General features: G+C 43.9%; 2 protein-coding genes across 2 annotated transcripts; one reads left to right on the top strand and one right to left on the bottom strand.

Annotated features, from left to right (window-relative positions):
- LOC105702216 (adenylate cyclase type 2) lies at positions 1-22077 on the top strand. Its single transcript, XM_012429600.1, has 19 exons — positions 1-606; positions 7149-7315; positions 7794-8135; positions 8880-9074; positions 10775-10881; positions 11220-11331; positions 15426-15553; positions 16804-16962; positions 17891-18023; positions 18113-18183; positions 18270-18375; positions 18455-18513; positions 18713-18883; positions 18939-19170; positions 20038-20201; positions 20289-20526; positions 20824-21078; positions 21180-21297; positions 21367-22077. Exons 1-19 carry the CDS (start codon positions 591-593, stop codon positions 21630-21632), a joined length of 3039 nt encoding a protein of 1012 aa, XP_012285023.1. The 5' UTR covers positions 1-590; the 3' UTR covers positions 21633-22077.
- Positions 22078-22182: 105 nt separating this feature from the next.
- Positions 22183-23180, bottom strand: LOC105702215 (mediator of RNA polymerase II transcription subunit 10). The gene is made up of 3 exons (XM_012429598.2): positions 23020-23180; positions 22597-22680; positions 22183-22493 (listed from the first exon to the last, which is right to left on the bottom strand). The coding sequence occupies exons 1-3, from the start codon at positions 23139-23141 to the stop codon at positions 22304-22306; spliced, it is 396 nt and encodes a 131-aa protein (XP_012285021.1). The 5' UTR covers positions 23142-23180; the 3' UTR covers positions 22183-22303.
- Between the last annotated feature and the right edge of the window lie 45 nt (positions 23181-23225).

The raw sequence follows: 23225 nt of genomic DNA, 5'->3' as shown, positions 1-23225 counted from the left end.
GGGTTTCACTTCACCTTAAGTCGAAGCTAATTATCTTTGAGGATGCAGCGAGATTGTTTACGCAGTTGGAAAGGTAATGCGGCGCTCAGTTAGGATCCGTGGATGATGATTTCCATCCCGGTCTTCGGAGATGTAAGAGCCTTCCGTTCGAAGGAACTTACATCAGAGTTACGTAGAACATGTTATAGCACCGTGATGGAGGGAGCAAGTCGAGAGTGAGCGCGACCACCAGTTGCGGGCGACACGGCCGCGGAAACGCACGCGGAATTCGCGCGGCCGGCCGTTCCTCCCTGCTAATAACACGTTTCTTAATAACAATTAACATATCCGACAAAAGTCTCTCCATACAAGTAGGGCGAGAAGTTCACTAAACGCCGTTAAAGAGTCTAACCGTGCGCGCATCGCGTGAACTGTTTCTTAAAAAGAAAAATAAGTAAATAAAAAGGAAAAAAAAGAAGGATTGAAATAAATAATGCATCCGCTAGGAAGATCCACGTAAAAATTAAGCGCATGTAGTCCCGCGGAGGAGTCGAAACGAGTCGACCATTCCTAATCCGAGGAACTCTCGCCAAAGAGATCTCTTAAGCGTAATGGACGAAGAAGAAGGTAATTTGTAATGTCGAATTGCATTTGCGAAACTACTCGTTTTAGTTGGGAGGAGGATAGTCGGATGTGCTCCCACCGGCACGAGTGGTTTCTAATTAACTTTTCATTCAGGAAATAATTCCCTTAATTTCTGTTCGTTTCGCGTTTGCTGGATATCCGGCGTGCCGGTTTTGCGGCTACGCGAGTTTCCTTCCCTCGGCCGCTTTGATGTGCATTTGATGGTTCATGTACACGATTACGGGTATATACATTTAATACATATGAAATATACGCGCAACAGGGCAGGGGCGGAAGTCGATTAATCGTCCGTCCACCACAAATGCGGTCCACGATAAGGCGTAAGGACGTGGGATCGATCAACGTCGAATCACTCCGTAATGAGTTTTGGCTGATCGAACCGAAGTCATCCCGACCCTCGTCTTCCGATTTGCTGGGTAACGCGAGACCCGCTAAACGTGCCGATGATCGATCACGAGAATCATTTTAACTCTCGCTGAGAAAATATCTCGAGGTAAAGGATCCTACCCGAAAGTTAACCGCAATTTGACCGATCGCTGTATGTCGGACTCGTGACAATTCTCTTCTTCCTCTCTGTTATCCTTTATCCAAACGTCATCGTTATAAAAATTCTGCGATTTTTATCTTTATAAAAAATTCTGCAATTTTTATCTATATAAAAAAATCCTGCGATTTTTATTTTTATAAAAAATCCTGCGATTTTTATCTTTATAAAAAATCCTGCGATTTTTATCTTTATAAAAAATCCTGCGGTTTTTATCTTTATAAAAGATCCTGCGATTTAGATTTTTATCGTCATAAAAATCCTACCATTTAGATTTTTATCATTATAAAAATCCTGCGATTTAGGCCCAAATGGATGTTAAGGTGAAGTGAAACACATCGAGGAACTTGATCGACGTCGATAAAGAAGATTTTTCTAAATACCTCCGTTGCCGACGTTGGTTTTTATATCGACAACTGGGTCGAATTATATTCGGCATTGTCCTAAATGGCATACTCCACCTGTCGTTTTCGTACAATAATTATAAAGAAATCGAATGAAAACTCCAGAAATCCTCTGGATTCATGCTTTCTGGGGCCCTAATTGACTGCAGGGGGACCCCCTGCGCCGTCTGTAATTGCCAGGTCAATTAAATTTTCACCTCGTATTTCCATCGTTTTAGCATAGAAGCGCATACGACACTTTTTTTGCCTTTATCCCATTCAAATGCGAGTTTATCGATTACCAGAGTGTTCTAAATTGTAGTAAAATTGTCCCGATCCTTTCGTTTCTCATATCGGACCCTTCGATAATTGTAGATTGATCGAAATACGAGAGCTCGACGCCATTTTGGTTCTAGCCTGGGCGAAGTTAAATAATTTTTTCGAAAAATCCAAATTTTGAATGTGTCGGGTCAATTCTAAGATGATCACGAGTCACGTGTCAAAGTTGCGGACGGTTTGATCCAATGCCCTTAAAAAATAGGTGTTGTATTCTAATCGACTGATTTGAAGGGAGTTTCACTTCACCTAAAAGCATCTAAAGTTTAAAGATTAAAGTTTTTTTCCAAAAATCCAAATTTTGAATCTGTCGGGTCAATTCTCAGATGATCACGAGTCATGTGTCAAAGTTTCGGACAGTTTGATCCAATGCCCTTAAAAAAAAGGTGTTGTATTCTAATCGACTGATTTGAAGGGGGTTTCACTTCACTTAAAAGCATCTAAAGTTTCAAGTTCAAAGTTTAAAGTTTGAAGTTTTTTTCCAAAAATCCAAATTTTGAATGTGTCGGGTCAATTCTTAGATGATCACGAGTCATGTGTCAAAGTTTGGGACGGTTTGATCCAATACCCTTAAAAAAAAGGTGTTGTATACTAATCGACTGATTTGAAGGGAGTTTCACTTCACCTAAAAGCATCTAAAGTTTCAAGACTTCGCGTTAAATTTTCTCGCGCCTTCGAAAATATTTCCACCGTCAGTCCTTGTCTCGAAAATCCAGATAAATGGGACCGATTCCGCGGTGGCCCAGCCAGAGTGATAAAACGTCCTATCCTTCGAGAAACATAAGAGAGGCCGCGACGTAAGATTGATCGCGAAAAAGAGATCCCTCGCCCCCGTACATTTTCCAACATTTTCCTACATTTTCCCAGCTTTTTCATCCACGAGGCCTGCAAGCTCCCGGCAAAAAGCTCGTCGATTCCTCGCCAGAGATTCCGTGACAACTCGATCCCGAAATGATCCTCTACCCAGAAGAGTTCACCGCAGCGGCCGAAACGGAGACGAGGAATTGATCGCACGAACTTGAACCTCGAATAATTAAGGTTAATCGTATCGAAACGACCGCCAGTCAATTACCGCCGCGTTCATCGCGGCCGGTGGAATAATTCCGCGGGGTCTCGCAAGATCCTTTGGACGGATAAAACGTATCGTCTATCGATACCGAGGAAGGGTTTCGAGAAAGCGATCCTACGGGCGAAGAGTCCGGGACTTCCCCTCCGAGGAAGCGAATTATGCCAGCGCTCGGCATCAAAGGACACGGCCAAGACTCTAGGGAATAAATGCAGAGCCGTCTTCTCGAGCGAAATGAAAATAGTAGCCATTGGCCGAGAGCCAGAGGAGGGCGATGGGCGCCTCGGCGTTTCTCTTCCAGAGAGCGTTCCGCGGATTCCGCGGTGCGGATTCCAAGGGTCGACCCATGTCACCCCGAGTTCCTCCGGTTGGTTCAAGATAAACCAGCCAATTTTCCAGGGCGACGAGTGCGCCCGAAAATCCCGGCGATTCCGAGGAGACCTGGAAATCCTCCCCAGGAGTCGTCCTTCGTCCTCCTCGCTCTTCCCTCGGGATCGTTCTCCCGGATCGATGCCGCTCCTTCGGCTATCCGATGTCGTCTCGGTCCTGGGGGAAAGAAAAGGGAGCGTGAAAATTTGAAAACTGGGGAAAATGAGTTCTAAGTCACGCTCGTCGACGCGGACCTCGCGCGGCGAGTTATGCTCGACAGGCGTCCCACTGGCCGCTGGACCGAGGCCAGATTAATAACGGCGAGGAGCGCGAAAACTCGGGACCGCGTCGTTAAATGCATCTAAATGCATCGTGACGTTCGCCCGTGAATAAGTATAACCGAATAGGTGCGCCCGAAAGGGTTTCGCCCCCCGAGGCGCGCCCTGGGACTTTATACGGATTTTTTTTTCCCCCCGACAAATAAATTCCCCAGAGAAATTTGACGTTGCAAAGTCCCGTCGTTGGTCAACGTTTAAAAGTCCTATATGAGAGTGTCGATTTCGCGTGAGAATGTTGATCGAATGAACTCGAGAGTCGGATACCTGGAGGTTCCTCGATTTCGAGCCGCCGCGACGCTCGCCGCGCTCGAAATAGGCCCTTGGCCTCGCCGCGGCGTCGCCCATTCTCGTTTCCTAAATACGCCGATTTTACGCCCGCGTCCCGGAACCCGCGGGATATCGCCGCACGAATCCGCCTCGGCTAATTTCGAGACCACAGCCGTGCGTTTCCAGCTGTTGGGCGCGTCGCGGCGACGCGTTTTCCGCCGTTCGACGTGACGCGTTTCCTTCTGCTCGATGCGACGCTTTTTTCGCCGTTCGACGAGATGCGTCGACGCGTTTTCCGCCGTTTCACGTGACGCGTTTCCTTCTGCTCGATGCGACGCTTTTCCCGCTGCTCGACGCGACGCTTTTTTCGCCGTTCGACGCGACGCGTTTTCCGCCGTTTGACGTGACGCGTTTCCTTCTGCTCGACGCGACGCTTTTTCCGCTGCTCGACGCGACGCGTTTCCTCCTGCTCGATGTGACGCTTTTTTTGCCGTCCGACGCGATGCGTCGACGTGTTTTCCGCCGTTTGACGTGACGCGTTTCCTTCTGCTCGATGCGATGCTTTTTTCGCCGTTTGACGCGATGCGTCGACGCATTTCCTCCTGCTCAATGCGACGCTTTTTCCGCCGTTCGACGCGATGCGTCGACGCATTTTCTCCTGCTCAATGCGACGCTTTTTCCGCCGATCGACGCGACGCGTCGACGCATTTGCTCCTGCTCAATGCGACCCTTTTTCCGCCGTTTGACGCTACGCGTCTCCTCCTGTTCGATGCGACGCTTTTTCCGCCGCTCGACGCGACGCGTCGAAGCGTTTCCTCCTGTTCGATGCGACGCGTCGACGCGTTTCCTCCTGTTCGATGCGACGCGTCGACGCGTTTTCTCCTGCTCGACACGACGCAAGCCGCGCTGCCGCCCTGAGTCGTAAACTCACATAAACCGCTACATCGAGTCTGGATCTAATCGGATCACCGCGGGCGCTTAAAGATACTCGGAACACGCACTCGAGACGGATGCTGCCCACGCAGGGAATCTTGCAACGGTTTATAAACGTCCGATGGATATCGAGATCGGGACGCCAGGCCGAATTCGAGGCGGCGTCTTCTCCCGTTTCTAGGATCCGGAAGTCGATTCTTCGACCCTCGATCCCCGGTTCAAACTCGCGAAGGATGGCACTAGAGGGATGACTATAACGATCCTTCCTATCGATGGAAAATCCGGCGGGAAAAATAAGGATGGAAGCTCTTTCAAGGATTCACCTCGTCCCTAGCAACGACGTCGCGTCATCGACGCTTTCCAGGATCCGGAAGTCGATTCTTCGGCCCTCGACTTCCGGTTCAAACTCGCGAGGGATGGCACAAGGGGGATGACTATAACGATCCTTCCTATCGATGGAAAATCCGGCGGGAAAAATAAGGATGGAGGCTCTTTCAAGGATTCACCGCGTCCCTAGCAACGACGTCGCGTCATCGACGCTTTCCGGCGTCTTCTCCCGTTTCCAGGATCCGAAAGTCGATTCTTCGACCTTCGACCCCCGGTTCAAACTCGCGAGGGATGGCAGTAGAGGGATGACTATAACGATCCTTCCTATCGATGGAAAATCCGGCGTAAAAAATAAGGATGGAGGCTCTTTCGAGGATCTACCTCGTCGCTAGCAACGACGTCGCGTCATCGACGCTTTCCATTCATCCAATTTTCCATCGATTCTTTCATCGCCGGCGAGCATCGTGCAAGGTGCATCCCGCAGGGCAGGTGTAATGCTCGACTGCCATAAAAAATGTGAACCTTGGTTCGTAAAAACCCAACCTTTCACCCTATCCGGCGCCGTGGGTCGAAACGCAGGCAAGGTAATCGGTGCCATTGAACCGCGTTATCGGTATCGGTACCGATACGTGTCGGATAACCTGAATAGACCTTTATGGAATATCCCGGAATAGCAAGAATAGACCTCAAGACGTCGCGACGTCGTACCCTCGTCTGGCTCATAGCGAATCGACGCGAGGAGTTAAGGCGAAGTGAAACCCCCTTCAAATCAGTCGATTAGAATACAACACTTTTTTTCAAGGGTATTGGACCAAACTGTCCGAAACTTTGACACATGACTCGTGATCATCTAACAATTGTCCTGACACATTCAAAATTTGGGTTTTTCCAAAATATCTTTTAACTTAGTCCAGACCAGAACCAAAATGGCGTCGAGCTCTCATATTTCGATCAATATACAATTATCAAAGGCTCCGATATAAGAAACGAAAGGGTCAGGACAATTTTACGACAATTTAGAACACTCTGGTAATCGATAAACTCGCATTTCAACGGGATAAAGGCAAAAAAAGTGTTGTATGCGCTTCTATGCCAAAACGATGGAAATACGAGATCTCGGAGTGAAAATTTAATTGACCTGGAAATCACAGATGGCGCAGGGGGTCCCTCTGCAGTCAATTAGGGCCCCAGAAAGCATGAATCCAGAGGATTTCTGGAGTTTTACTTCGATTTCTTTATAATTATTGTACGAAAACGACAGGTGGAGTATGCCATTTAGGACAATACCGAATATAATTCGACCCAGTTGTCGATATAAAAACCAACGTCGGCAACGGAGGTATTTAGAAAAATCTTCTTTATAGACGTCGATCAAGAAGATTTTTCTAAATGCCTACGTTGCCCACGTTCGTTTTTATATTGACAGCTGGGTCGAATTATATTGTGTATTGTACCAAATGGCATACTCCACCTGTCGTTTTCGTACAATAATTATAAAGAAATCGAAGTAAAACCCTCGTATTACCATCGTTTTGGTAAAGAAGCGCATACAACACTTTTTTTGCCTTTATCCCGTTGAAATGCGAGTTTATCGATTACCAGAGTGTTCTAAATTGTCGTAAAATTGTCCTGACCCTTTCGATTCTCATATGAGAACCTTCGATAATTGTATACTGATCGAAATATGAGAGCTCGACGCCATTTAGGTTCTGGTCTGGGCCAAGTTAAAAAATGTTGTTAAAAATTCGAAATTTTGAACGTGTCAGGACAATTCTTAGATAATCAGGAGTGACGTGTCAGAGTTTCGAACAGTTTGGTCTGATAGCCTTGAAAAAAAGTGTTGTATTCTAATCGACTGATTTGAAAGGTTTCACTTCACCTTAATTTGGATGAATTAATCGCACCCCGTGGATAGTCAAAGAAGGTCGAGGCCGAAAACTGACCATTCCCTATTCTTTCAGAACGCACCGCCAAGGCAATCGCCGATGACAGCAGCGACAAGGAGTTGGAGGACCTGCGAAGCAGGTACGAGGGAAAATTAACGGCCAGCCTCTACACCGGGAATCTCTTCGTGGCCGTCCTGGCGTCACTTTCCGCCCTCGTCGCGCTCTGCTGTTTGCACGTCAACGTGAGTCTCCGTGACACCGCATCCCCCAGTGTCTGGATTTCAATGAAACTCTAGCAGGTCCGAGACGATACGTCCTGAAAGAGTGGCAACCTCACCACGCCCTAGTTGTCGCTCTTTATTGCCCCGATCGGCGGACTCTCCCATCCTGGCGACGTTGCTCCGAAATTCGATCGTTAAACTTAACCTCCGGGGAGAGTTTAACTCGGCAGTTAATATCGGGAGGCCCAGTTAACGCCGGGGGCGAGTTTGGCCTCCTGGTGATAAACTTTGGCCGTACCTTCGAGGCAGTTGGCGAGATGCACGATACGCCGGTACCTACACAAGAATACAAGATGTCGACCAGCGTTTACTAGGTTTACATAAAAATGTGTATATACAGGCATATACCTATACATTCGCCCGCACCCCTCGTGATAGCGGTCCAGATTGCGGGTCCTATCTTAATTTTAATAATGATTTAAGGCACTTTCTCTTCAAGGACCTCGCGCACGTGCTCCTGCCGATGTGCGCCCTGACGACGATGCTCTTCTCGTCCACGAGTCTGCTGGTGGTTTCGCACTTCCCGACGATCCTGTCCTCGTCCCGAGCGCGGTTCCTGGTGGGTCTGGTGTCGTCCTTGGTCCTAGGTCCCGCCATCCTGGCCCTGGATGCCCCCGTTCCCCTCTGCGCCTGCATCCTGGCCATCGCATCCGCTCTTCCAAGGGCCAGGAAGCAGTGCCCCTCCTTCGTCGCCGTCTTCCTGGCGATCCTCTACCTGGGCAACAAGTGTCGCCACTTCTTCATGGACGTCGACCTCAAGGACACCGCTTACTACCTGCAGGTAAATCTCGTTAACGCTTAAGGTGAAGTGAAACACGTCGAGGAACTTGATCAACGTCAATACAGAAGATTTTTCTAAATGCCTACGTTGCCGGCGTTCGTTTTTATATCGTCAGCTGGGTCGAATTATATTGTGTATTGCACCAATTGGCATATTCCACCTGTCGTTTTCGTACAATAATTATAAAGAAATCGAAGTAAAACTCCAGAAATCCTCTGGATTCGTGCGTTCTGGGGCCCTAATTGACTGTAGAGGGACCCTCTGCGCCATCTGTGATTTCCAGGTCAATTAAATTTTCATTCCGAGACCTCGTATTGCCATCGTTTTGGCATACAAGGGCATACAACACTTTTTTTGCCTTTATCCCGTTCAAATGCGAGTTTATCCATTACTAGAGTGTTCTAAATTGTAAAATTGTCCTGACCCTTTCGATTCTCATACCAGAGCCTTCGATAATTGTATATTGATCGAAATATGAGAGCTCGACGCCATTTTGGTTCTGGTCTGGACTGAGTTAAAAAATTTGTTTGAAAAATCCAAATTTTGAATGTGTCAGAACAATTCTTAGATGATCAGGAGTGACGTGTCAAAGTTTCGGACAGTTTGGTCTAATACCCTTAAAAAAAAGTGTTGTATTAGAATCGACTGATTTGAAGGATGTTTCACTTCACCTTAATGGTGGTCCTTTTAAACAATTTCTTTTTTTATCAACGAGGCAAGAGAGAAATCTGATAAAATTACCAGGCCGCAGGGGAGACGGTCCTGCTCCTCGCTGCCATCTCTGCAGGGCTTTACTTCAGGATGCTGACGGCCAGGGCTCGTCGAAGGACCTTCACTGGCACCAGGACCGTCATCGAGTCTCGGGTGAAACTCGAGTGCGAGAGGGAACAACAGGAGCAACTTCTCCTCAGCGTAATCCCGGCTTACATCGCCGCCGAGGTGAGGCCTTCTCCTCTCGGGATAATTTTCCGCACAGAAGTCGTCGAGGATTTCCCACGAGCGGCCTCCTGGGGGGAAATTTTCGCCTCTACCTCACCTCCACCTGGCTGAATTATCCCGGAAAGGATGTCGCCTGGTAACCCCGAAAATCTGCCCTGGTGCCCCGTGGCACTGACTGCACCGTCTGTGCACTCTATCCTGTATATCCCTTGCCACAGTGAATGTGGGTAAGTGTGAGTATATAGGCGCCACCGGAAACTTGAAGGAAATTCAAATTAGAACGGCGTAATTCCTCGGCAGAGACGGAACTCCCTCATGGAGCCATTAGTCGATTTGCGTCTCCCTGGCGCAAAAGCCGAGGACGAAGTTATCGAAAATTAAGCCGCGAGCGGTGGTACTTCGTATCGGAAGTATCGAGAGGAACTCGATCTACCCCTGGAAATGAGGAGTAATGTCCAAGTTCCCGGGAAAGGAATTAAAGGCATTGAAATCAAAGGCTGAAATCACTTCCTCATCAGGCGAATAAAATATTCGATTAGACCGAAACTCCCTCGAGTTTCGCGAAAGCAGCGTCGATTTGTCAAATTGACTTTGTTCGATCCGACTGCTCAAAATGAACGAAAGAAATATCATTCAGCCAGAGAAATACTTTCTTTAATCCGAAGAATAATTATTTGACTCAATTAAGCTGGAATAAATTGGATGGCAAGGTTTATTCGAAATTATGACAATTTATCTGAGTCAAATAATTATTCTGGGAATTAACGAAACATTTCCCCACTGAACACCAAACCTAACGGTCACGTAACTTAAAACTAACAAATAACATAACGTTTGTTACAATGTAAAAACCAAACATTTACGTAACTTAAAACTAACAAATAACATAACGTTTGTTAGAATAACCTAACAGTTACGTAACATAGAGCTAACTAGTTACATGACATTTGTTACAATGCAGTAACTTAACGATTATGTAACATGGAGCTAACGGGTTACATAACTTTTGGTACTATCATATCTATATAAATGTAGCGTAACTTTGTTACTCTTATCCCACATTATATTACTGTCCTAATATTACTGTGTATATGCAGCACATATTTGTAACAAAAGAGAACTACATTGACGCTGTCATCCATTTTACTGCATCATCGTCATCGTCATTGTCATAATTCATTATCAAATGTCATAAGATTAATATATGTCATATTTTGTTTACTCCTCGTATGAAAAAATGTGACTTTAATTCATACTCGCATACACATTATCAGTAATTGTTTGCTAGTCGAATGAAATCCTAATTGTCTTTACATAAAATCAGATAGTTTATCGTTACATAATTTCATTGAAAGTCTGATGTGTCATTTAATATCTAACTATTGTCAAGTATCAAAAAATAATTAAAAGTAGAAATTATATAATTATGGATAAAATTGTGTGATCCTTTTTATTAAATATATGAAAAATTAATATTATTTTAAGGCAATTGAAATTATGACATTAATATAACATGTTACATAACATGTTACCTTACTGAGTGGGAATTAATAACTAACATCTAACTTCCATGTTACTTTTATGCTACGTAACATGTTAGTTTCGAAAACGTAACATTTACCCAACAGTTATATAACAGTGTTCACTGGGTCTTTGGTTCAATGAATGGCTCAATGATGGCTTTCCTATCCCTGTTTCAGGTTAAACGAAGTATTATGCTGAAAATGGCGGACGCTTGTCAAGAGGCCAACGCTCACAAGCAAACCCGGTTTCATGAGATGTACGTACAACGGCACAACAATGTCAGGTGAGAAAATTGTCTCAACATCGACTGAAAAAATTAAACTAATCGTTAACTCGTTCGTTTGGCCCATGCTCGAATTAATCCCGTCGAGGCAGTTCCCTTTAAATCCGTTTTCGCATGCCCGGGGGTCAGGCGATCGGCCGATATCATTAATTAATCGCTTATCAGCCTGATCAGCTGATCAGCTGCGCCGCGCCGAAGACTCGACGCACCCTAGGCTAAAAAAAAATTTATATAAAAATCCCAAAGGCTGAGAAAAATTCGAGGAACCGTCTGAACGATCATACATGTCCATCGCGCCATAAATTGGCTAATAACGGACTATAAATTTGCACTTTCAGTATACTGTACGCGGACATCGTGAATTTCACGCCCCTCTCGGAGCAGCTTTCCGCCTCTGACCTGGTGAAAACCTTGAACGAGCTCTTCGGGAGGTTCGACCAGATCGCCCAGGTGAGAACAGAGAAGGAAAAGCGAGCGATTTGCAAGAAACTAGCACCGAAGGTTACGTCCATCCGGATGGTTTATACCAAGGGCGTAAACGGGAGGGATGCCATAGCTCGCGCTCGGTTTCCCTGCACTTCTGTCTGGAGTATCGATAAATAACTCCAGCAAACACGGGAATTGCGGATACTCGGTGACGTCTACTGCTAGGACGTCTTCTTTTTTATTGTCCGAGTAAAGTTTATCACCGGGTATGGAGGAAATAGAGCGTCCTCGTTCCACGGTTGCATCCTCTTCGCCCTTCCCTCTTCGCAGACCCCCCAGGAATCTATACAATTCCTGCAGAAAAATCGAGAATAGGGTTAAAAAAAGAAAACATTACAACCCTAGTAGCATAGAATAATTTCTAAATATTTCTTTGTAATCTTTGCTGAATATCTCAAGCGACAGATTTTTTTAAGATTTCTTGTAGATTTCATTCGAAGATATTTGAAATATTTCTTGAAAAAGTCAATGACACATTTAGTTTCAATAATTTATAAACATATATAGAAATTATATTTTTTTTTAACCTATGAATATAATAAAAATATATTCTTTACTTCACGACCACTATCGGAGACTTCATTTGGTATGAAAAAACACGAGAAATTTTTCTAATATTTTCGTTCCGCTGTTTCATTATGGGAGCGAAACGTGTGATTTTGATTTTAAGTATTTTTAAAACGTTTATAATGTATTCGGCAGATAATATTTAAAAAATACTTGTATTAAAATGAAACGAAATGTTTTGTATGTCTGGTAGAAAAACATTATGAAAACCCATGGAGCTAATATTATATAAATATTATAGAGATAACATTCTAAAGTAAACGTTTTGCAAATATTTCAAATGTCCGTTAAATATTTACAAAATGTAGGATATTCGTTAAACATATAGAAAATATAGGACAAATATTTTGTGCTACTAGGGAATAAAACAATAACTCCGAAAGGAAAAGGCTCGCCGTTAGAATTCGACTATGTCGACTCTAAAACTCCACTAGGGGGAACAAAATAAGAATTCGCGGTTCCGCTCACGGTATTACCCGGCTTATGGTCTTCCGTAAATTTTCATCCTTTTAACCGCCTTGGCGTTACTTCGCGAGCTCGCAAAAGGTTTCGGTCTGATCTCGGCCTCTCCAAGTTTCCCAATAAAGTCTCTTTGACGTGCCATAACCGAGCAGCAACGCCGGTGGGCACCGCATCTTTCGCCCGACATCCACCCGTAACACAGCCCGGACTCCTGCGGTGCAATCCAAGATTAATGTTAACCTCGGATGAGGAAACTTTGCGAAATTGGATGTTATTAATTAATCGCCTCTATCAACGCAACGCGGTCAGCGTCTTCGGCGCTCCCTCGACTGTTAAAGCAAATTGCACCCGGCCCGTAACCCCAGAATTCGCGCTTTCCATCAGCGACCAGGAGAGCTTTCGTAGTTCCCTTAAGGTGAAGTGAAACCCCCTTCAAACCAGTCGATTCGAATACAACACTTTTTCTTAAGGGTATTAGACCAAACTGTCCGAAACTTTGACACATCACTCCTGATCATCTAAGAATTGTCCTGACACATTTAAGATTTGGATTTTTAAACAAAATTTTTTAACTCAGCCAGAACCAAAATGGCGTCGAGCTCTCATATTTCGATCAACATACAATTATCGAAGGCTCTGATATGAGAATGGAAAGGGTCAGGACAATTTTACGACAATTTAGAACACTCTGGTAATAGATAAACTCGCATTTGAACGGGATAAAGGCAAAAAAAGTGTTGTATGCGCTTCTGTGTTAAAACGATGGGAATACGAGGTCTCGGAGTGAAAATTTAATTGACCTGGAAATCACAGATGGCGCAAGGGTCCCTCTGCAGTCAATTAGGGCCCCGGAAAGCATGAATCAAGAGGATTTCTGGAGTTTTACTTCGATTTCTTTATAATTATTGTAAGAAAACGACAGATGGAGTATGCCGTTTAAGACGATACTCAATATAATTCTACAGGGCTGTCAATATAAAAACGAACGACGGCAACGAAGATACAATAGTTAGAAAATCTTGTTTTACCAACGTCGAGAAAGCAGATTTTTCTAAATACCTACGTTGCTGACGTTCGTTTTTATATTGACAGCTGGGTCCGATTATATTGGGTATTGTCCTAAATGGCATATTCCACCTGCCTTTTTCGTACAATAATTATAAACAAATTGAAGTAAAACTCCAGAAGTCTTCTAGATTCATGCTTTCTGGGGCCCTAATTGACTGCAGAGGGACCCCCTGCGCCATCTGTGATTTCCAGGTCAATTAAATTTTCACTCCGAGACCTCGTATTCCCATCGTTTTGGCATAGAAGCGCATACAACACTTTTTTTGCCTTTATCCCGTTGAAATGTGAGTTTATCCATTACCAGAGTGTTCTAAATTGTCGTAAAATTGTCCTGACCCTTTCGTTTCTCATATCGGAGCCTTTGATAATTGTAGATTAATCTAAATACGAGAGCTCGACGCCATTTTGGCTCTAGCCTGGGCGATGTTAAATAATTTGTTCCAAAAATCCAAATTTTTAATGTGTCGGGTCAATTCTTAGATGATCACGAGTCGTGTGTCAAAGTTTCGGACAGTTTGATCCAATACCCTTAAAAAAAAGTGTTGTATTCGAATCGACTGATTTGAAGGGGGTTTCACTTCACCTTAAGGGGTTACACCACTTTGACCCACCCAAAAATGACGGTTTTTCAAGAATTTTTTTTTAAGAATTAAAACGTTTTTATCCAAATTAAAGTACAGTAAGGTATTATACTACTATTAAACAACAATATATTGTTTTGTATTTGTTTATTTACAAAAATGGCGGCTGGAAAGGTGATTTACCGAAGCGCTGCGAAAATCCATGATCGTGTGGTGGGCACATAACTCGGTCCAGGTTTAAGCTAGATCAATGAACCAAAAAGAATTGGTGTCTGTAGCCCAAAAGCTAGCGAAACACGTAGCCGTTTTCAAAAATATGCCTTTTTCACAAAATGGCATCGATTTGAAAGGAAAGATACGTATTTTGCCCTGAATTTCGTTAATTAATGTTGCATAAAAAACGCGAATATCAATACATTGAAAAAACCATACGTATTTCGCTAGATAAACATATGTGCCCATAATTATGAAAGTGGTCTAAGTCATATATTTTTTGTATCGAAATTACATTGAATTAATTTCGTTTGAAATAATATGGCGTGAAATAACTGATAAACTCATTTTTTTTTTTAATGTTGACTTAGACCACTTTCATAATTATGGGCACATATCACGAATAAAATAAAAAAGAATCAAGACAATTGATAGAAAATTGGCGGATCTAGAGTGCCCAGCGATTTTTAAAATGTAGTTTAAAAAAAAACGCGTTTAAAGTATAAACGCGTAAAAATTTTTTTTAAATTTCCAAATGGTATAACCCCTTAAAGCGGCTTTAACAGCTGACCGCGAGTCCCACTCCAGTGGCCGCGACGTTAAACTTTACGATTCCCGTAGGTTTAATTTCCCGCCTAATGAAAAATTGCAAGTTCAAGGCCGCCGAGTGCGAACCGCGATCAGCTGTGTGTCTTTACACGCAACGTAAATGAAATTACGCTGAAAGAACCGATGGTTATCTGGAGATTTAATTAACTTGCACTTACGCCTCACGGCCGAATGACTCCTGCGAGGAAATTCCTCCCCAGGGGTTTCGTTCCTCCCTGAGATAATGCAATCCTCCCCTTTTGCTCCCCTCCGCATGTCGACGTCGCATCGGGCGCAGTTTTTCCCCAAAGGGGGATATTCCTCTCGGCTTCCGGGATCGGAAACGCCACGAAACGCTTAACTCATCGTCGGAGGGTAAATACGGTTTTTCCAGGCGCGTACAGGGGATGTATACCCGGGATATATCCGCATTACCTACCCCACATACTCCCCCAGTGATGCGCCCTTCGTAGCGGTCTAGATAAGGCGAGGCTCGTCCCTTTTCCCGGGATTAAAACCGCCTCGTAAAGTCAGGGCCTTTTCGGATCGTTTGATCGACATCCTCTCGAAAATCCCCAGGACAACCAGTGCATGAGGATCAAGATCCTGGGGGACTGCTACTACTGCGTCTCCGGACTTCCGGTCTCCAGGCCGAACCACGCGTACAACTGCGTCAACATGGGCCTGCAAATGATAGAGGCGATAAGGTATCGATTAACGAAGGGATGAATTATATCCGAGCCTGGTTTAAGGTGAAGTGAAACACGTCGAGGAACTTGATCGACGTCGATACAGAAGATTTTTCTAAATACCTACGTTGTCGATGTTGGTTTTTATATTGACAGTTGGATCGAATTAGATTGGGTATTGTCATAAATAGCATACCTGTCGTTTTCGTACAAGAAATTCTTGAATTTCGCCTATGACGACTGCATACAACCCCTTCAAAACGTGGACCCACGTGGAACAGGGGCTGGAACTTTTACGGTAATGTTGATAAGCCAAGGAAGGAAGTCGGCCCGTAATCAGTAACGTAACATTTAACTAACAATTATATAACATTGTTCAGTGGGGTACTATGAAATCACGCTCTGTTTCCGATTATAAAATGCATTTTAGTTATGAAAAAGAAATTCTTGAATTGCGCCTATGACGACTGCATACAACCCCTTCTAAACGTGGACTCACGTGGAACAAGGGCTGGAACTTTTGCGGGAACGTTGATAAGCCAAGGAAGGAAGTCGGCCCGTAATCAGTAACGTAACATTTACCTAACAATTATATAACATTGTTCAGTGGGGTCCTATGAAATCACGCTCTGTTTCCGATTATAAAATGCATTTTAGTTATGAAAAAGAAATTCTTGAATTTCGCCTATGACGACTGCATACAACCCCTTCAAAACGTGGACCCACGTGGAACAAGGGCTGGAACTTTTACGTTAACGTTGATAAGCCAAGGAAGGAAGTGGGCCCGTAATCAACAACGTAACATTTACCTAACAATTATATAACATTGTTCAGTGGGGTACTATGAAATCACGCTCTGTTTCCGATTATAAAATTCATTTTTATTATGAAAAAGAAATTCTTGAATTTCGCCTATGACGACTGCATACAACCCCTTCAAAACGTGGACCCACGTGGAACAAGGGCTGGAACTTTTACGTTAACGTTGATAAGCCAAGGAAGGAAGTGGGCCCGTAATCAACAACGTAACATTTACCTAACAATTATATAACATTGTTCAGTGGGGTACTATGAAATCACGCTCTGTTTCCTTATAAAATTCATTTTTATTATGAAAAAGAAATTCTTGAATTTCGCCTATGACGACTGCATACAACCCCTTCAAAACGTGGACCCACGTGGAACAAGGGCTGAAACTTTTGCGGGAACGTTGATAAGCCAATAAAGGAAGTCGGCCCGTAATCAGGGAACATTCCATTGATCCGCAGATTTGTCCGCGAGGCGACCGGCTTCAACGTCGACATGAGGATCGGCATTCACACGGGGAATGTCCTGTGTGGGGTCCTGGGGCTTCGGAAATGGCAATTCGACGTTTGGAGCGACGATGTAACCCTTGCCAATCACATGGAAAGTGGCGGCCTTCCCGGGTGAGATCAATCGAAACGTTGCCTGTCGAATTTCACGAGAGAGCTCGAGTCATGCGTTAAATCTCCCCATACGTGTATGTACCGCGTACATGAAAAGCTCGTAAACCCATATATGGAGGTATTTCCAGGGGTCCGAGATTCGAAGCGGGAATTTGGAGCGACTCGGTACTCGCTGAGATACTTTGAAGGATGACTCCATGCGAGAAACTCGTTTCCGGTAAAGCGAGTACCCCGAGTACCCTTTAATTCGTACCTTAAGGTGAAGTGAACCAGGAATTTGATCTACGTCGATAGAGAAGATTTTTCTAAATACCTACGTTGCCGACGTTCCTTTTTATATCAACAGCTGGGTCGAATTATATTGGGTATTGTACCAAATGGCATACCCCACCTGTCGATTTCGTACAATAATTATAAAGAAATCGAAGTAAAACTCCAGAAATCCTCTAGATTCATGCTTTCTGGGGCCCTAATTGACTGCAGAGGGACCCCTGCGCCATCTGTGATTTCCAGATCAATTAAATTTTCACTCCGAGACCTCGTATTTCCATCGTTTTGGCATAGAAGCGCATAAAACACTTTTTTGACTTTATCCCGTTCAAATGCGAGTTTATCGATTACCAGAGTGTTCTAAATTGTCGTAAAATTGTCCTGACCCTTTCGATTCTCATATCAAAGCATTCGATAATTGTATGTGGATCGAAATATGAGAGCTCGACGCCGTTTTACTTCTGGCCTGGGCTAAGTTGACATTTTTTTCCAAAAATCCAAATTTTGAATCTGTCAGGACAATTATTAGATAATCACGAGTCATGTGTCAAAGTTTCGGACAGTTTGGTCCGATATTCTTAAATAAAAGTGTTGTATTCGTATCGACTGATTTGAAGGAGGTTTCACTTCACCTTAAAGGTCGATTTCAAATTTTTAGGCGAGTCCACGTAACGAAGGCGACTCTTCTCCAGCTGGGCGATCGCTTCGAGGTCGAGCCTGGGGAGGGAGGATCGCGAGAGGGCTACCTTGCCGACCACAACGTCGAGACCTTCCTGATAATTCCACCCAAGGTAACATTCGGTGAAACGATAAAGCAACCGGTTTAAAAAAAAAAGGAATTAATTAATAACGAATATAAAGCATATACATTGCCTTCCAGCAATCGAAGAAGCAGCGCGCGACAGAGGGCAAGGACCGATGCATGACCGTGCCCGGACCAACGCCTTCAAGGTTGGCAATGTCCCTTGCCATTGATTAATTAAATCCCCATAAAGATCCTCTAATCTCCTGAACTACTCGATGGAATCGTCCACCAGGTCACGGCCTAGCAGTAAGATGACGAAGTACGTGGAATGCTGGGGAGCCGACAAGCCTTTCGCGAACATCGCCGAGACGACGCTGGCAAAGAACATCGGGCTGACGGTACGAGGGTTATGGTCCATCTCTTCGGCAGCTAGGCTGCTATTTCTCGTCTCTAATATAATGATATCACGTCTTCCAGAGCATCGCGATGATCGAGTCCAACCTGCTGGCGAGTAGCGTGAGCTGCTTCGACATTAAGTAAGTGTTGGCCCGGAATACCCGACATCTTGCAAGTTCAAAGGCCGTCTTCAGCCTCTCAACCCTTGAAACCCCCTCAGGGTGGAGAAGGTCCTGAAAAGAAAGGGAATCCAGAGATATGAGAAACGCACGAGGCATAAGAAAGGCCGAAGCCAACCGTAGGAAGATCTTAAAATTGTAACTTTGATATTTTCCGCAGACAATGGTGCGGAGGGAGCGAGGGGTTGTCGCTGTTGACTTACCGGTTCAGAAACAGCACCCAGGAGCGTCAGTACACGGGTCAGAGGGATCGAGACTTCCCTCGCTATCTCCTAGCTTCGAATGTCCTCTACATGACGATGTTCTGCCTGCAGATCATTTATCTACCTAGGTGAGGTTGCGGTGGACGAGTGGAGTCGCAGGTTTCGAGGACCTCCCTTTTTCAGGAGCCTCGTGGTCTACGGGTGTTTCTCCGCTGGTTTCGTCTCCCTGTGCATCCTTGCTGGGATATCTTGGCTTGCCAGCAAGTCGGAAAGTCGCTTCGGTAGCAGTGATAAGCCGGGTCTCACCAGAGGAATCGGGATCGCCGTTTACATCTCGACGGCTACTTTGGCGGTGGCATCTTCTCTGATCAGCTTGGTCGACGTCGACCGGACGGAAGGGTCCGACTTCGTGCCGGTATGTGGAAGAATCTCGACAAGCAAAACCATGGCATGCTGTGAATATATTGGGTTGATGCATAAGTCATTGCGCATTTCTTTCAAATATAAAAATGCGCGCAGAAATTAAGGTGAAGTGAAACACGTCGAGGAACTTAATCGACGTCGATAGAGAAGATTTTTCTAAATGCCTACGTTGCCGACGTTCGTTTTTATATTGACAGCTGTGTCGAATTACATTGAATATTGTACCAAATGGTATACTCCACCTGTCGTTGTCGTACGATAAATATCAAGAAATCGAAATAAAACTCTAGAAATCCTCTGGATTCATGCCTTCTGGGACCCTAATTGACTGCGGAGGAACCCCCTGCGCCATCTGTGATTTCCAGGTCAATTAAATTTTCACTCCGAGACCTCGTATTCCCATCTTAACAGTTATGTAACATGGAGTTAACGGGTTACATAACATTTGTTACTATCATATCTATATAAATGTAGCATAACTTTGTTACTCTCATCTTACATTATGTTACTGTCCTGAGATTACTGTGTACATGCAGCACATATTTGTAACAAAACAGAACTGCATTGGTGCTGTCATTTATTTTTTTACATCATCGTCATCGTCATTGTCATAATTGATCGTCAAATGTCATAAGATTAATATATGTCATATTTTGTTTACTCCTCGTATGAAAAAAAGTGTGACTTTAATTTATACACGCATATACGTTACCAGTCATTGTTTGCTAATCGAATGAAATCCTAATTGTCTTTAAGTAAAATCAGATAGTTTATCATTACATAATTTCATTGAACGTCTGATTTGTCATTTAATATCTAACTNATATATAATATACTAAATTGGAGTCCCTGCATTCAGGCGTTCGTGCACTCGGCAGTAATCGCCCTCCTGGTAGGCTGGACTCACCTGGGCATCGGGTTCCTCCTGAAGCTGGGAGTGACGCTGATCTCCATACTGGTAACTCTGATAGTTCTCTCGCAAATCCCGGCAGTGGCCGTTCGCTACACCCAAAGCAACAACGAGTGAGTATGTCGAGCCAGGGTGATCATCCGAGGAGTCCTCGACCTCGTCCGGCGATTCGAGTCGCGGGTGTTGATCCTTGTGTTCAGATTTTCCGGTGTCCACTACTTGGGGCAGATAGGGTACCTCCTCCTGTTGGTGGCCTCGGTGCTCCACGTCTTGGACAGGCAGATAGAGTACACCTCCAGGACGGACTTCCTGTGGAAGAGCAAGCTCAGGGTCGAGCAGGACGAGGTGGAGACCATGAGGGGCATCAACAAGATCCTGCTGGAGAACATACTTCCGGCCCACGTAGCCGATCACTTCTTGGCCACCAGAACGAACCAGGCGAGTGGATAATCAATTTTCAAGTCCATCTTCGGGTCGATCATTTTCAGATCGACCTCGTTCGGCATTTTTTAACTTCCATGTCTTAAAACGATATGAAAAGATTATTATATATATGTGCCCATAATTATGAAAGTGGTCTAAGTCATGTATTTTTTGTTTCGAAATTACATTGAATTAATTTAGTTTGAAATAATGTGGCGTGAAATAACTGATAAACTCATTTTTTTTTTTTAATTTTGACTTAGACCACTTTCATAATTATGGGCACATATCACCTTAATACTGAATTTTCAGGATCTCTATCATGAGAGGTACAACAGTATAGCGGTCATGTTCGCCTCCATCCCGAATTACAAGGAGTTCTACGACGAGACCGACGTTAATAAACAGGGCCTGGAGTGCTTGAGACTCCTCAATGAGATAATCTGCGACTTCGACAAGCTCCTCCTGAAGCCGAAGTTCTCAGGAATCGAGAAGATCAAGACCATAGGGAGCACCTACATGTTGGCGTCGGGTCTCAGTCCTGGAAAGGAAGGATCCGATGAGAGGGTCGGTTTTCCACAGATTTGCTTTTTTATTTATTTCTCTTGGTATGATAAAATATTAAAAATCCTTACGGTACTCTGAAATGGGTTTTCTTCCTCCTGCAGGATCCGGAGACGCGTCACGATCACAACGTGATCGTCCTCGTCGAGTTCGCCATTGCCTTGATGACGATTTTAGATCAAATCAATAGGGAGTCCTTTCAGAGGTTTAAACTGAGGATGGGTATGACTTGGTGGATTATCGCTGACTTGGTTTCATGATTTCATCTTGATCGGTTTGTTTCTCTTTAAGGTCTCAATCATGGCCCCGTGATCGCTGGAGTGGTCGGGGCACAAAAGCCTCAATACGATATTTGGGGTAATACGGTAAATGTCGCCTCGAGGATGGACAGCTGTGGAGAAATGGGCAGACTCCAAGTCACCGAGGAATCGGCGATGGTCCTGAAGAGTGCTGGATACGAACTCATTTGCCGTGGACCTACCTACGTTAAGGGAAAGGGCACGCTAACAACTTATTTTGTTAAGACGCCGTTCGACGATAAGCAGAACGGGTACTGAAGACTGCCTTTGTTTTTGACAGTACGTCTTAAAAAAGTTGAAGAGACGAGGGTCGAGGAAACGAGTGTCGTCCGAAGACACGAGCGTATTTTCTGGCCTCTCGAAGAGCCATCTTTCAGATATGCCGAAGGCTCGAACACAGACCAAAGAAATGTCCGGATGACCCGAAATTCAAAAGGAACTCACGGCCTCTGGTACAACTTATGCACTTAACGATAAGAGAATCAGTAGATGAAGTAGCTCTAAGGATTGAACGGTACCTAATATGATACAATATTCAAATGAAGATACATCGTTAACAGGAATGAAAGGATTTGTAGTTCGATAGAGTGAAGCGACCTACTAATGATCGTTCTTGTTCCTTTGACTGGTCGATATTAAATGATTCTGCACAAAGATGACGTGGTAGTCTTTTATAACTTTCCGTGTCCTATTTTCTAAACACTTTAAGTTAACTTCGTAGTCATGCCTGGGAAGATATTGTCTGTACGGCTTAGAAATGTATTAAATATCGTATCGACGAGAGAGTATTAAATTTCCTCAGTAAATATTCACTTTTAAACATTTTATTGATTACTTTAATAAAACGCACAAGGGAAAATGTGGTATTTTCTTTAATAAATATGTCATAAAAATATTAAACGTTAGAATTAAGTGAATATGTACAGTGATTATTCATCGCCACGTATCGCTCGATATTTAGCTAATTCATTAGGGAACACACGATTTAATTCGACAAGCATATTTGCTTTAAACTTTCTGTACCCATCGATTTTCCCCTTAACTTGTTCATTTTTTGTCAATGCCTTTTCTATGCAATCTTTCGTGTAGAGTTGCGGATTTCTTCCTTGATCGATGTAGCTGAAACGAATATACTCTCGTACACAATATTCCTTCTATACTGTAAATTCGATCATTTGTACAATTCAAATCATTATGAAAAGTCTAAAAACAAACTACTTACTCGAAAACTTCTAAAGGTACGTGGACATCCTGAACTTGCGATTTGAGCTTATCGATTTCTTGCAACCCACTGACGAGGCCTTGACTGTAACATTAAATAAAATGCTGATCTAACGGAAAACTTTCACACGATAAAATTTATTAATAAGTTAACAATTGACATTGGATTGCAAACTTCTGGAAAATATTCAGTTGAATAAGAGGTTATGATGGCTTATAACAAACTTGAATCACTCTACATTTCTGCTTCCTAGGAAACGCTACGTCATGTTCGATATATAACGACAACTAATAAAAGTTATTAACGCAGTAAATTTGTAGACGCAGGAAAGCGTCATTTTTGTGAAACTGTAGACACGTAGCTATCTTGAACGTAGTCTAGATCAATGATTAGGAGATAAATCCATGAAATTTTAACACTTACATTTTCTGATTCAATACGTTCTGGCCCTGCGGTTGAAAATCGCTAACTATAATGCGAATTTGCCGCACATTTTCAATAAAAAGCTCGAGCTGAGTCTCCAAGTTTTCCAAGGCAGACGCCATCTTTTGTTCTCAATCACAGACTGGCTTCAACACACTTCAACCAGAGATGAGTTGGGAGATTGCTCACGGGCAGGGTCGCGCGAT

The sequence above is a fragment of the Orussus abietinus genome, unplaced genomic scaffold (assembly GCF_000612105.2).
Source record: "Orussus abietinus isolate OABI.00-Male unplaced genomic scaffold, Oabi_2.0 scaffold764, whole genome shotgun sequence".
Classification (NCBI taxonomy): Eukaryota; Metazoa; Arthropoda; class Insecta; order Hymenoptera; family Orussidae; genus Orussus; species Orussus abietinus.
The sequence above is the reverse complement of the archived record's forward strand: the minus strand, read 5'-3'. Positions and strand labels throughout refer to the sequence as shown.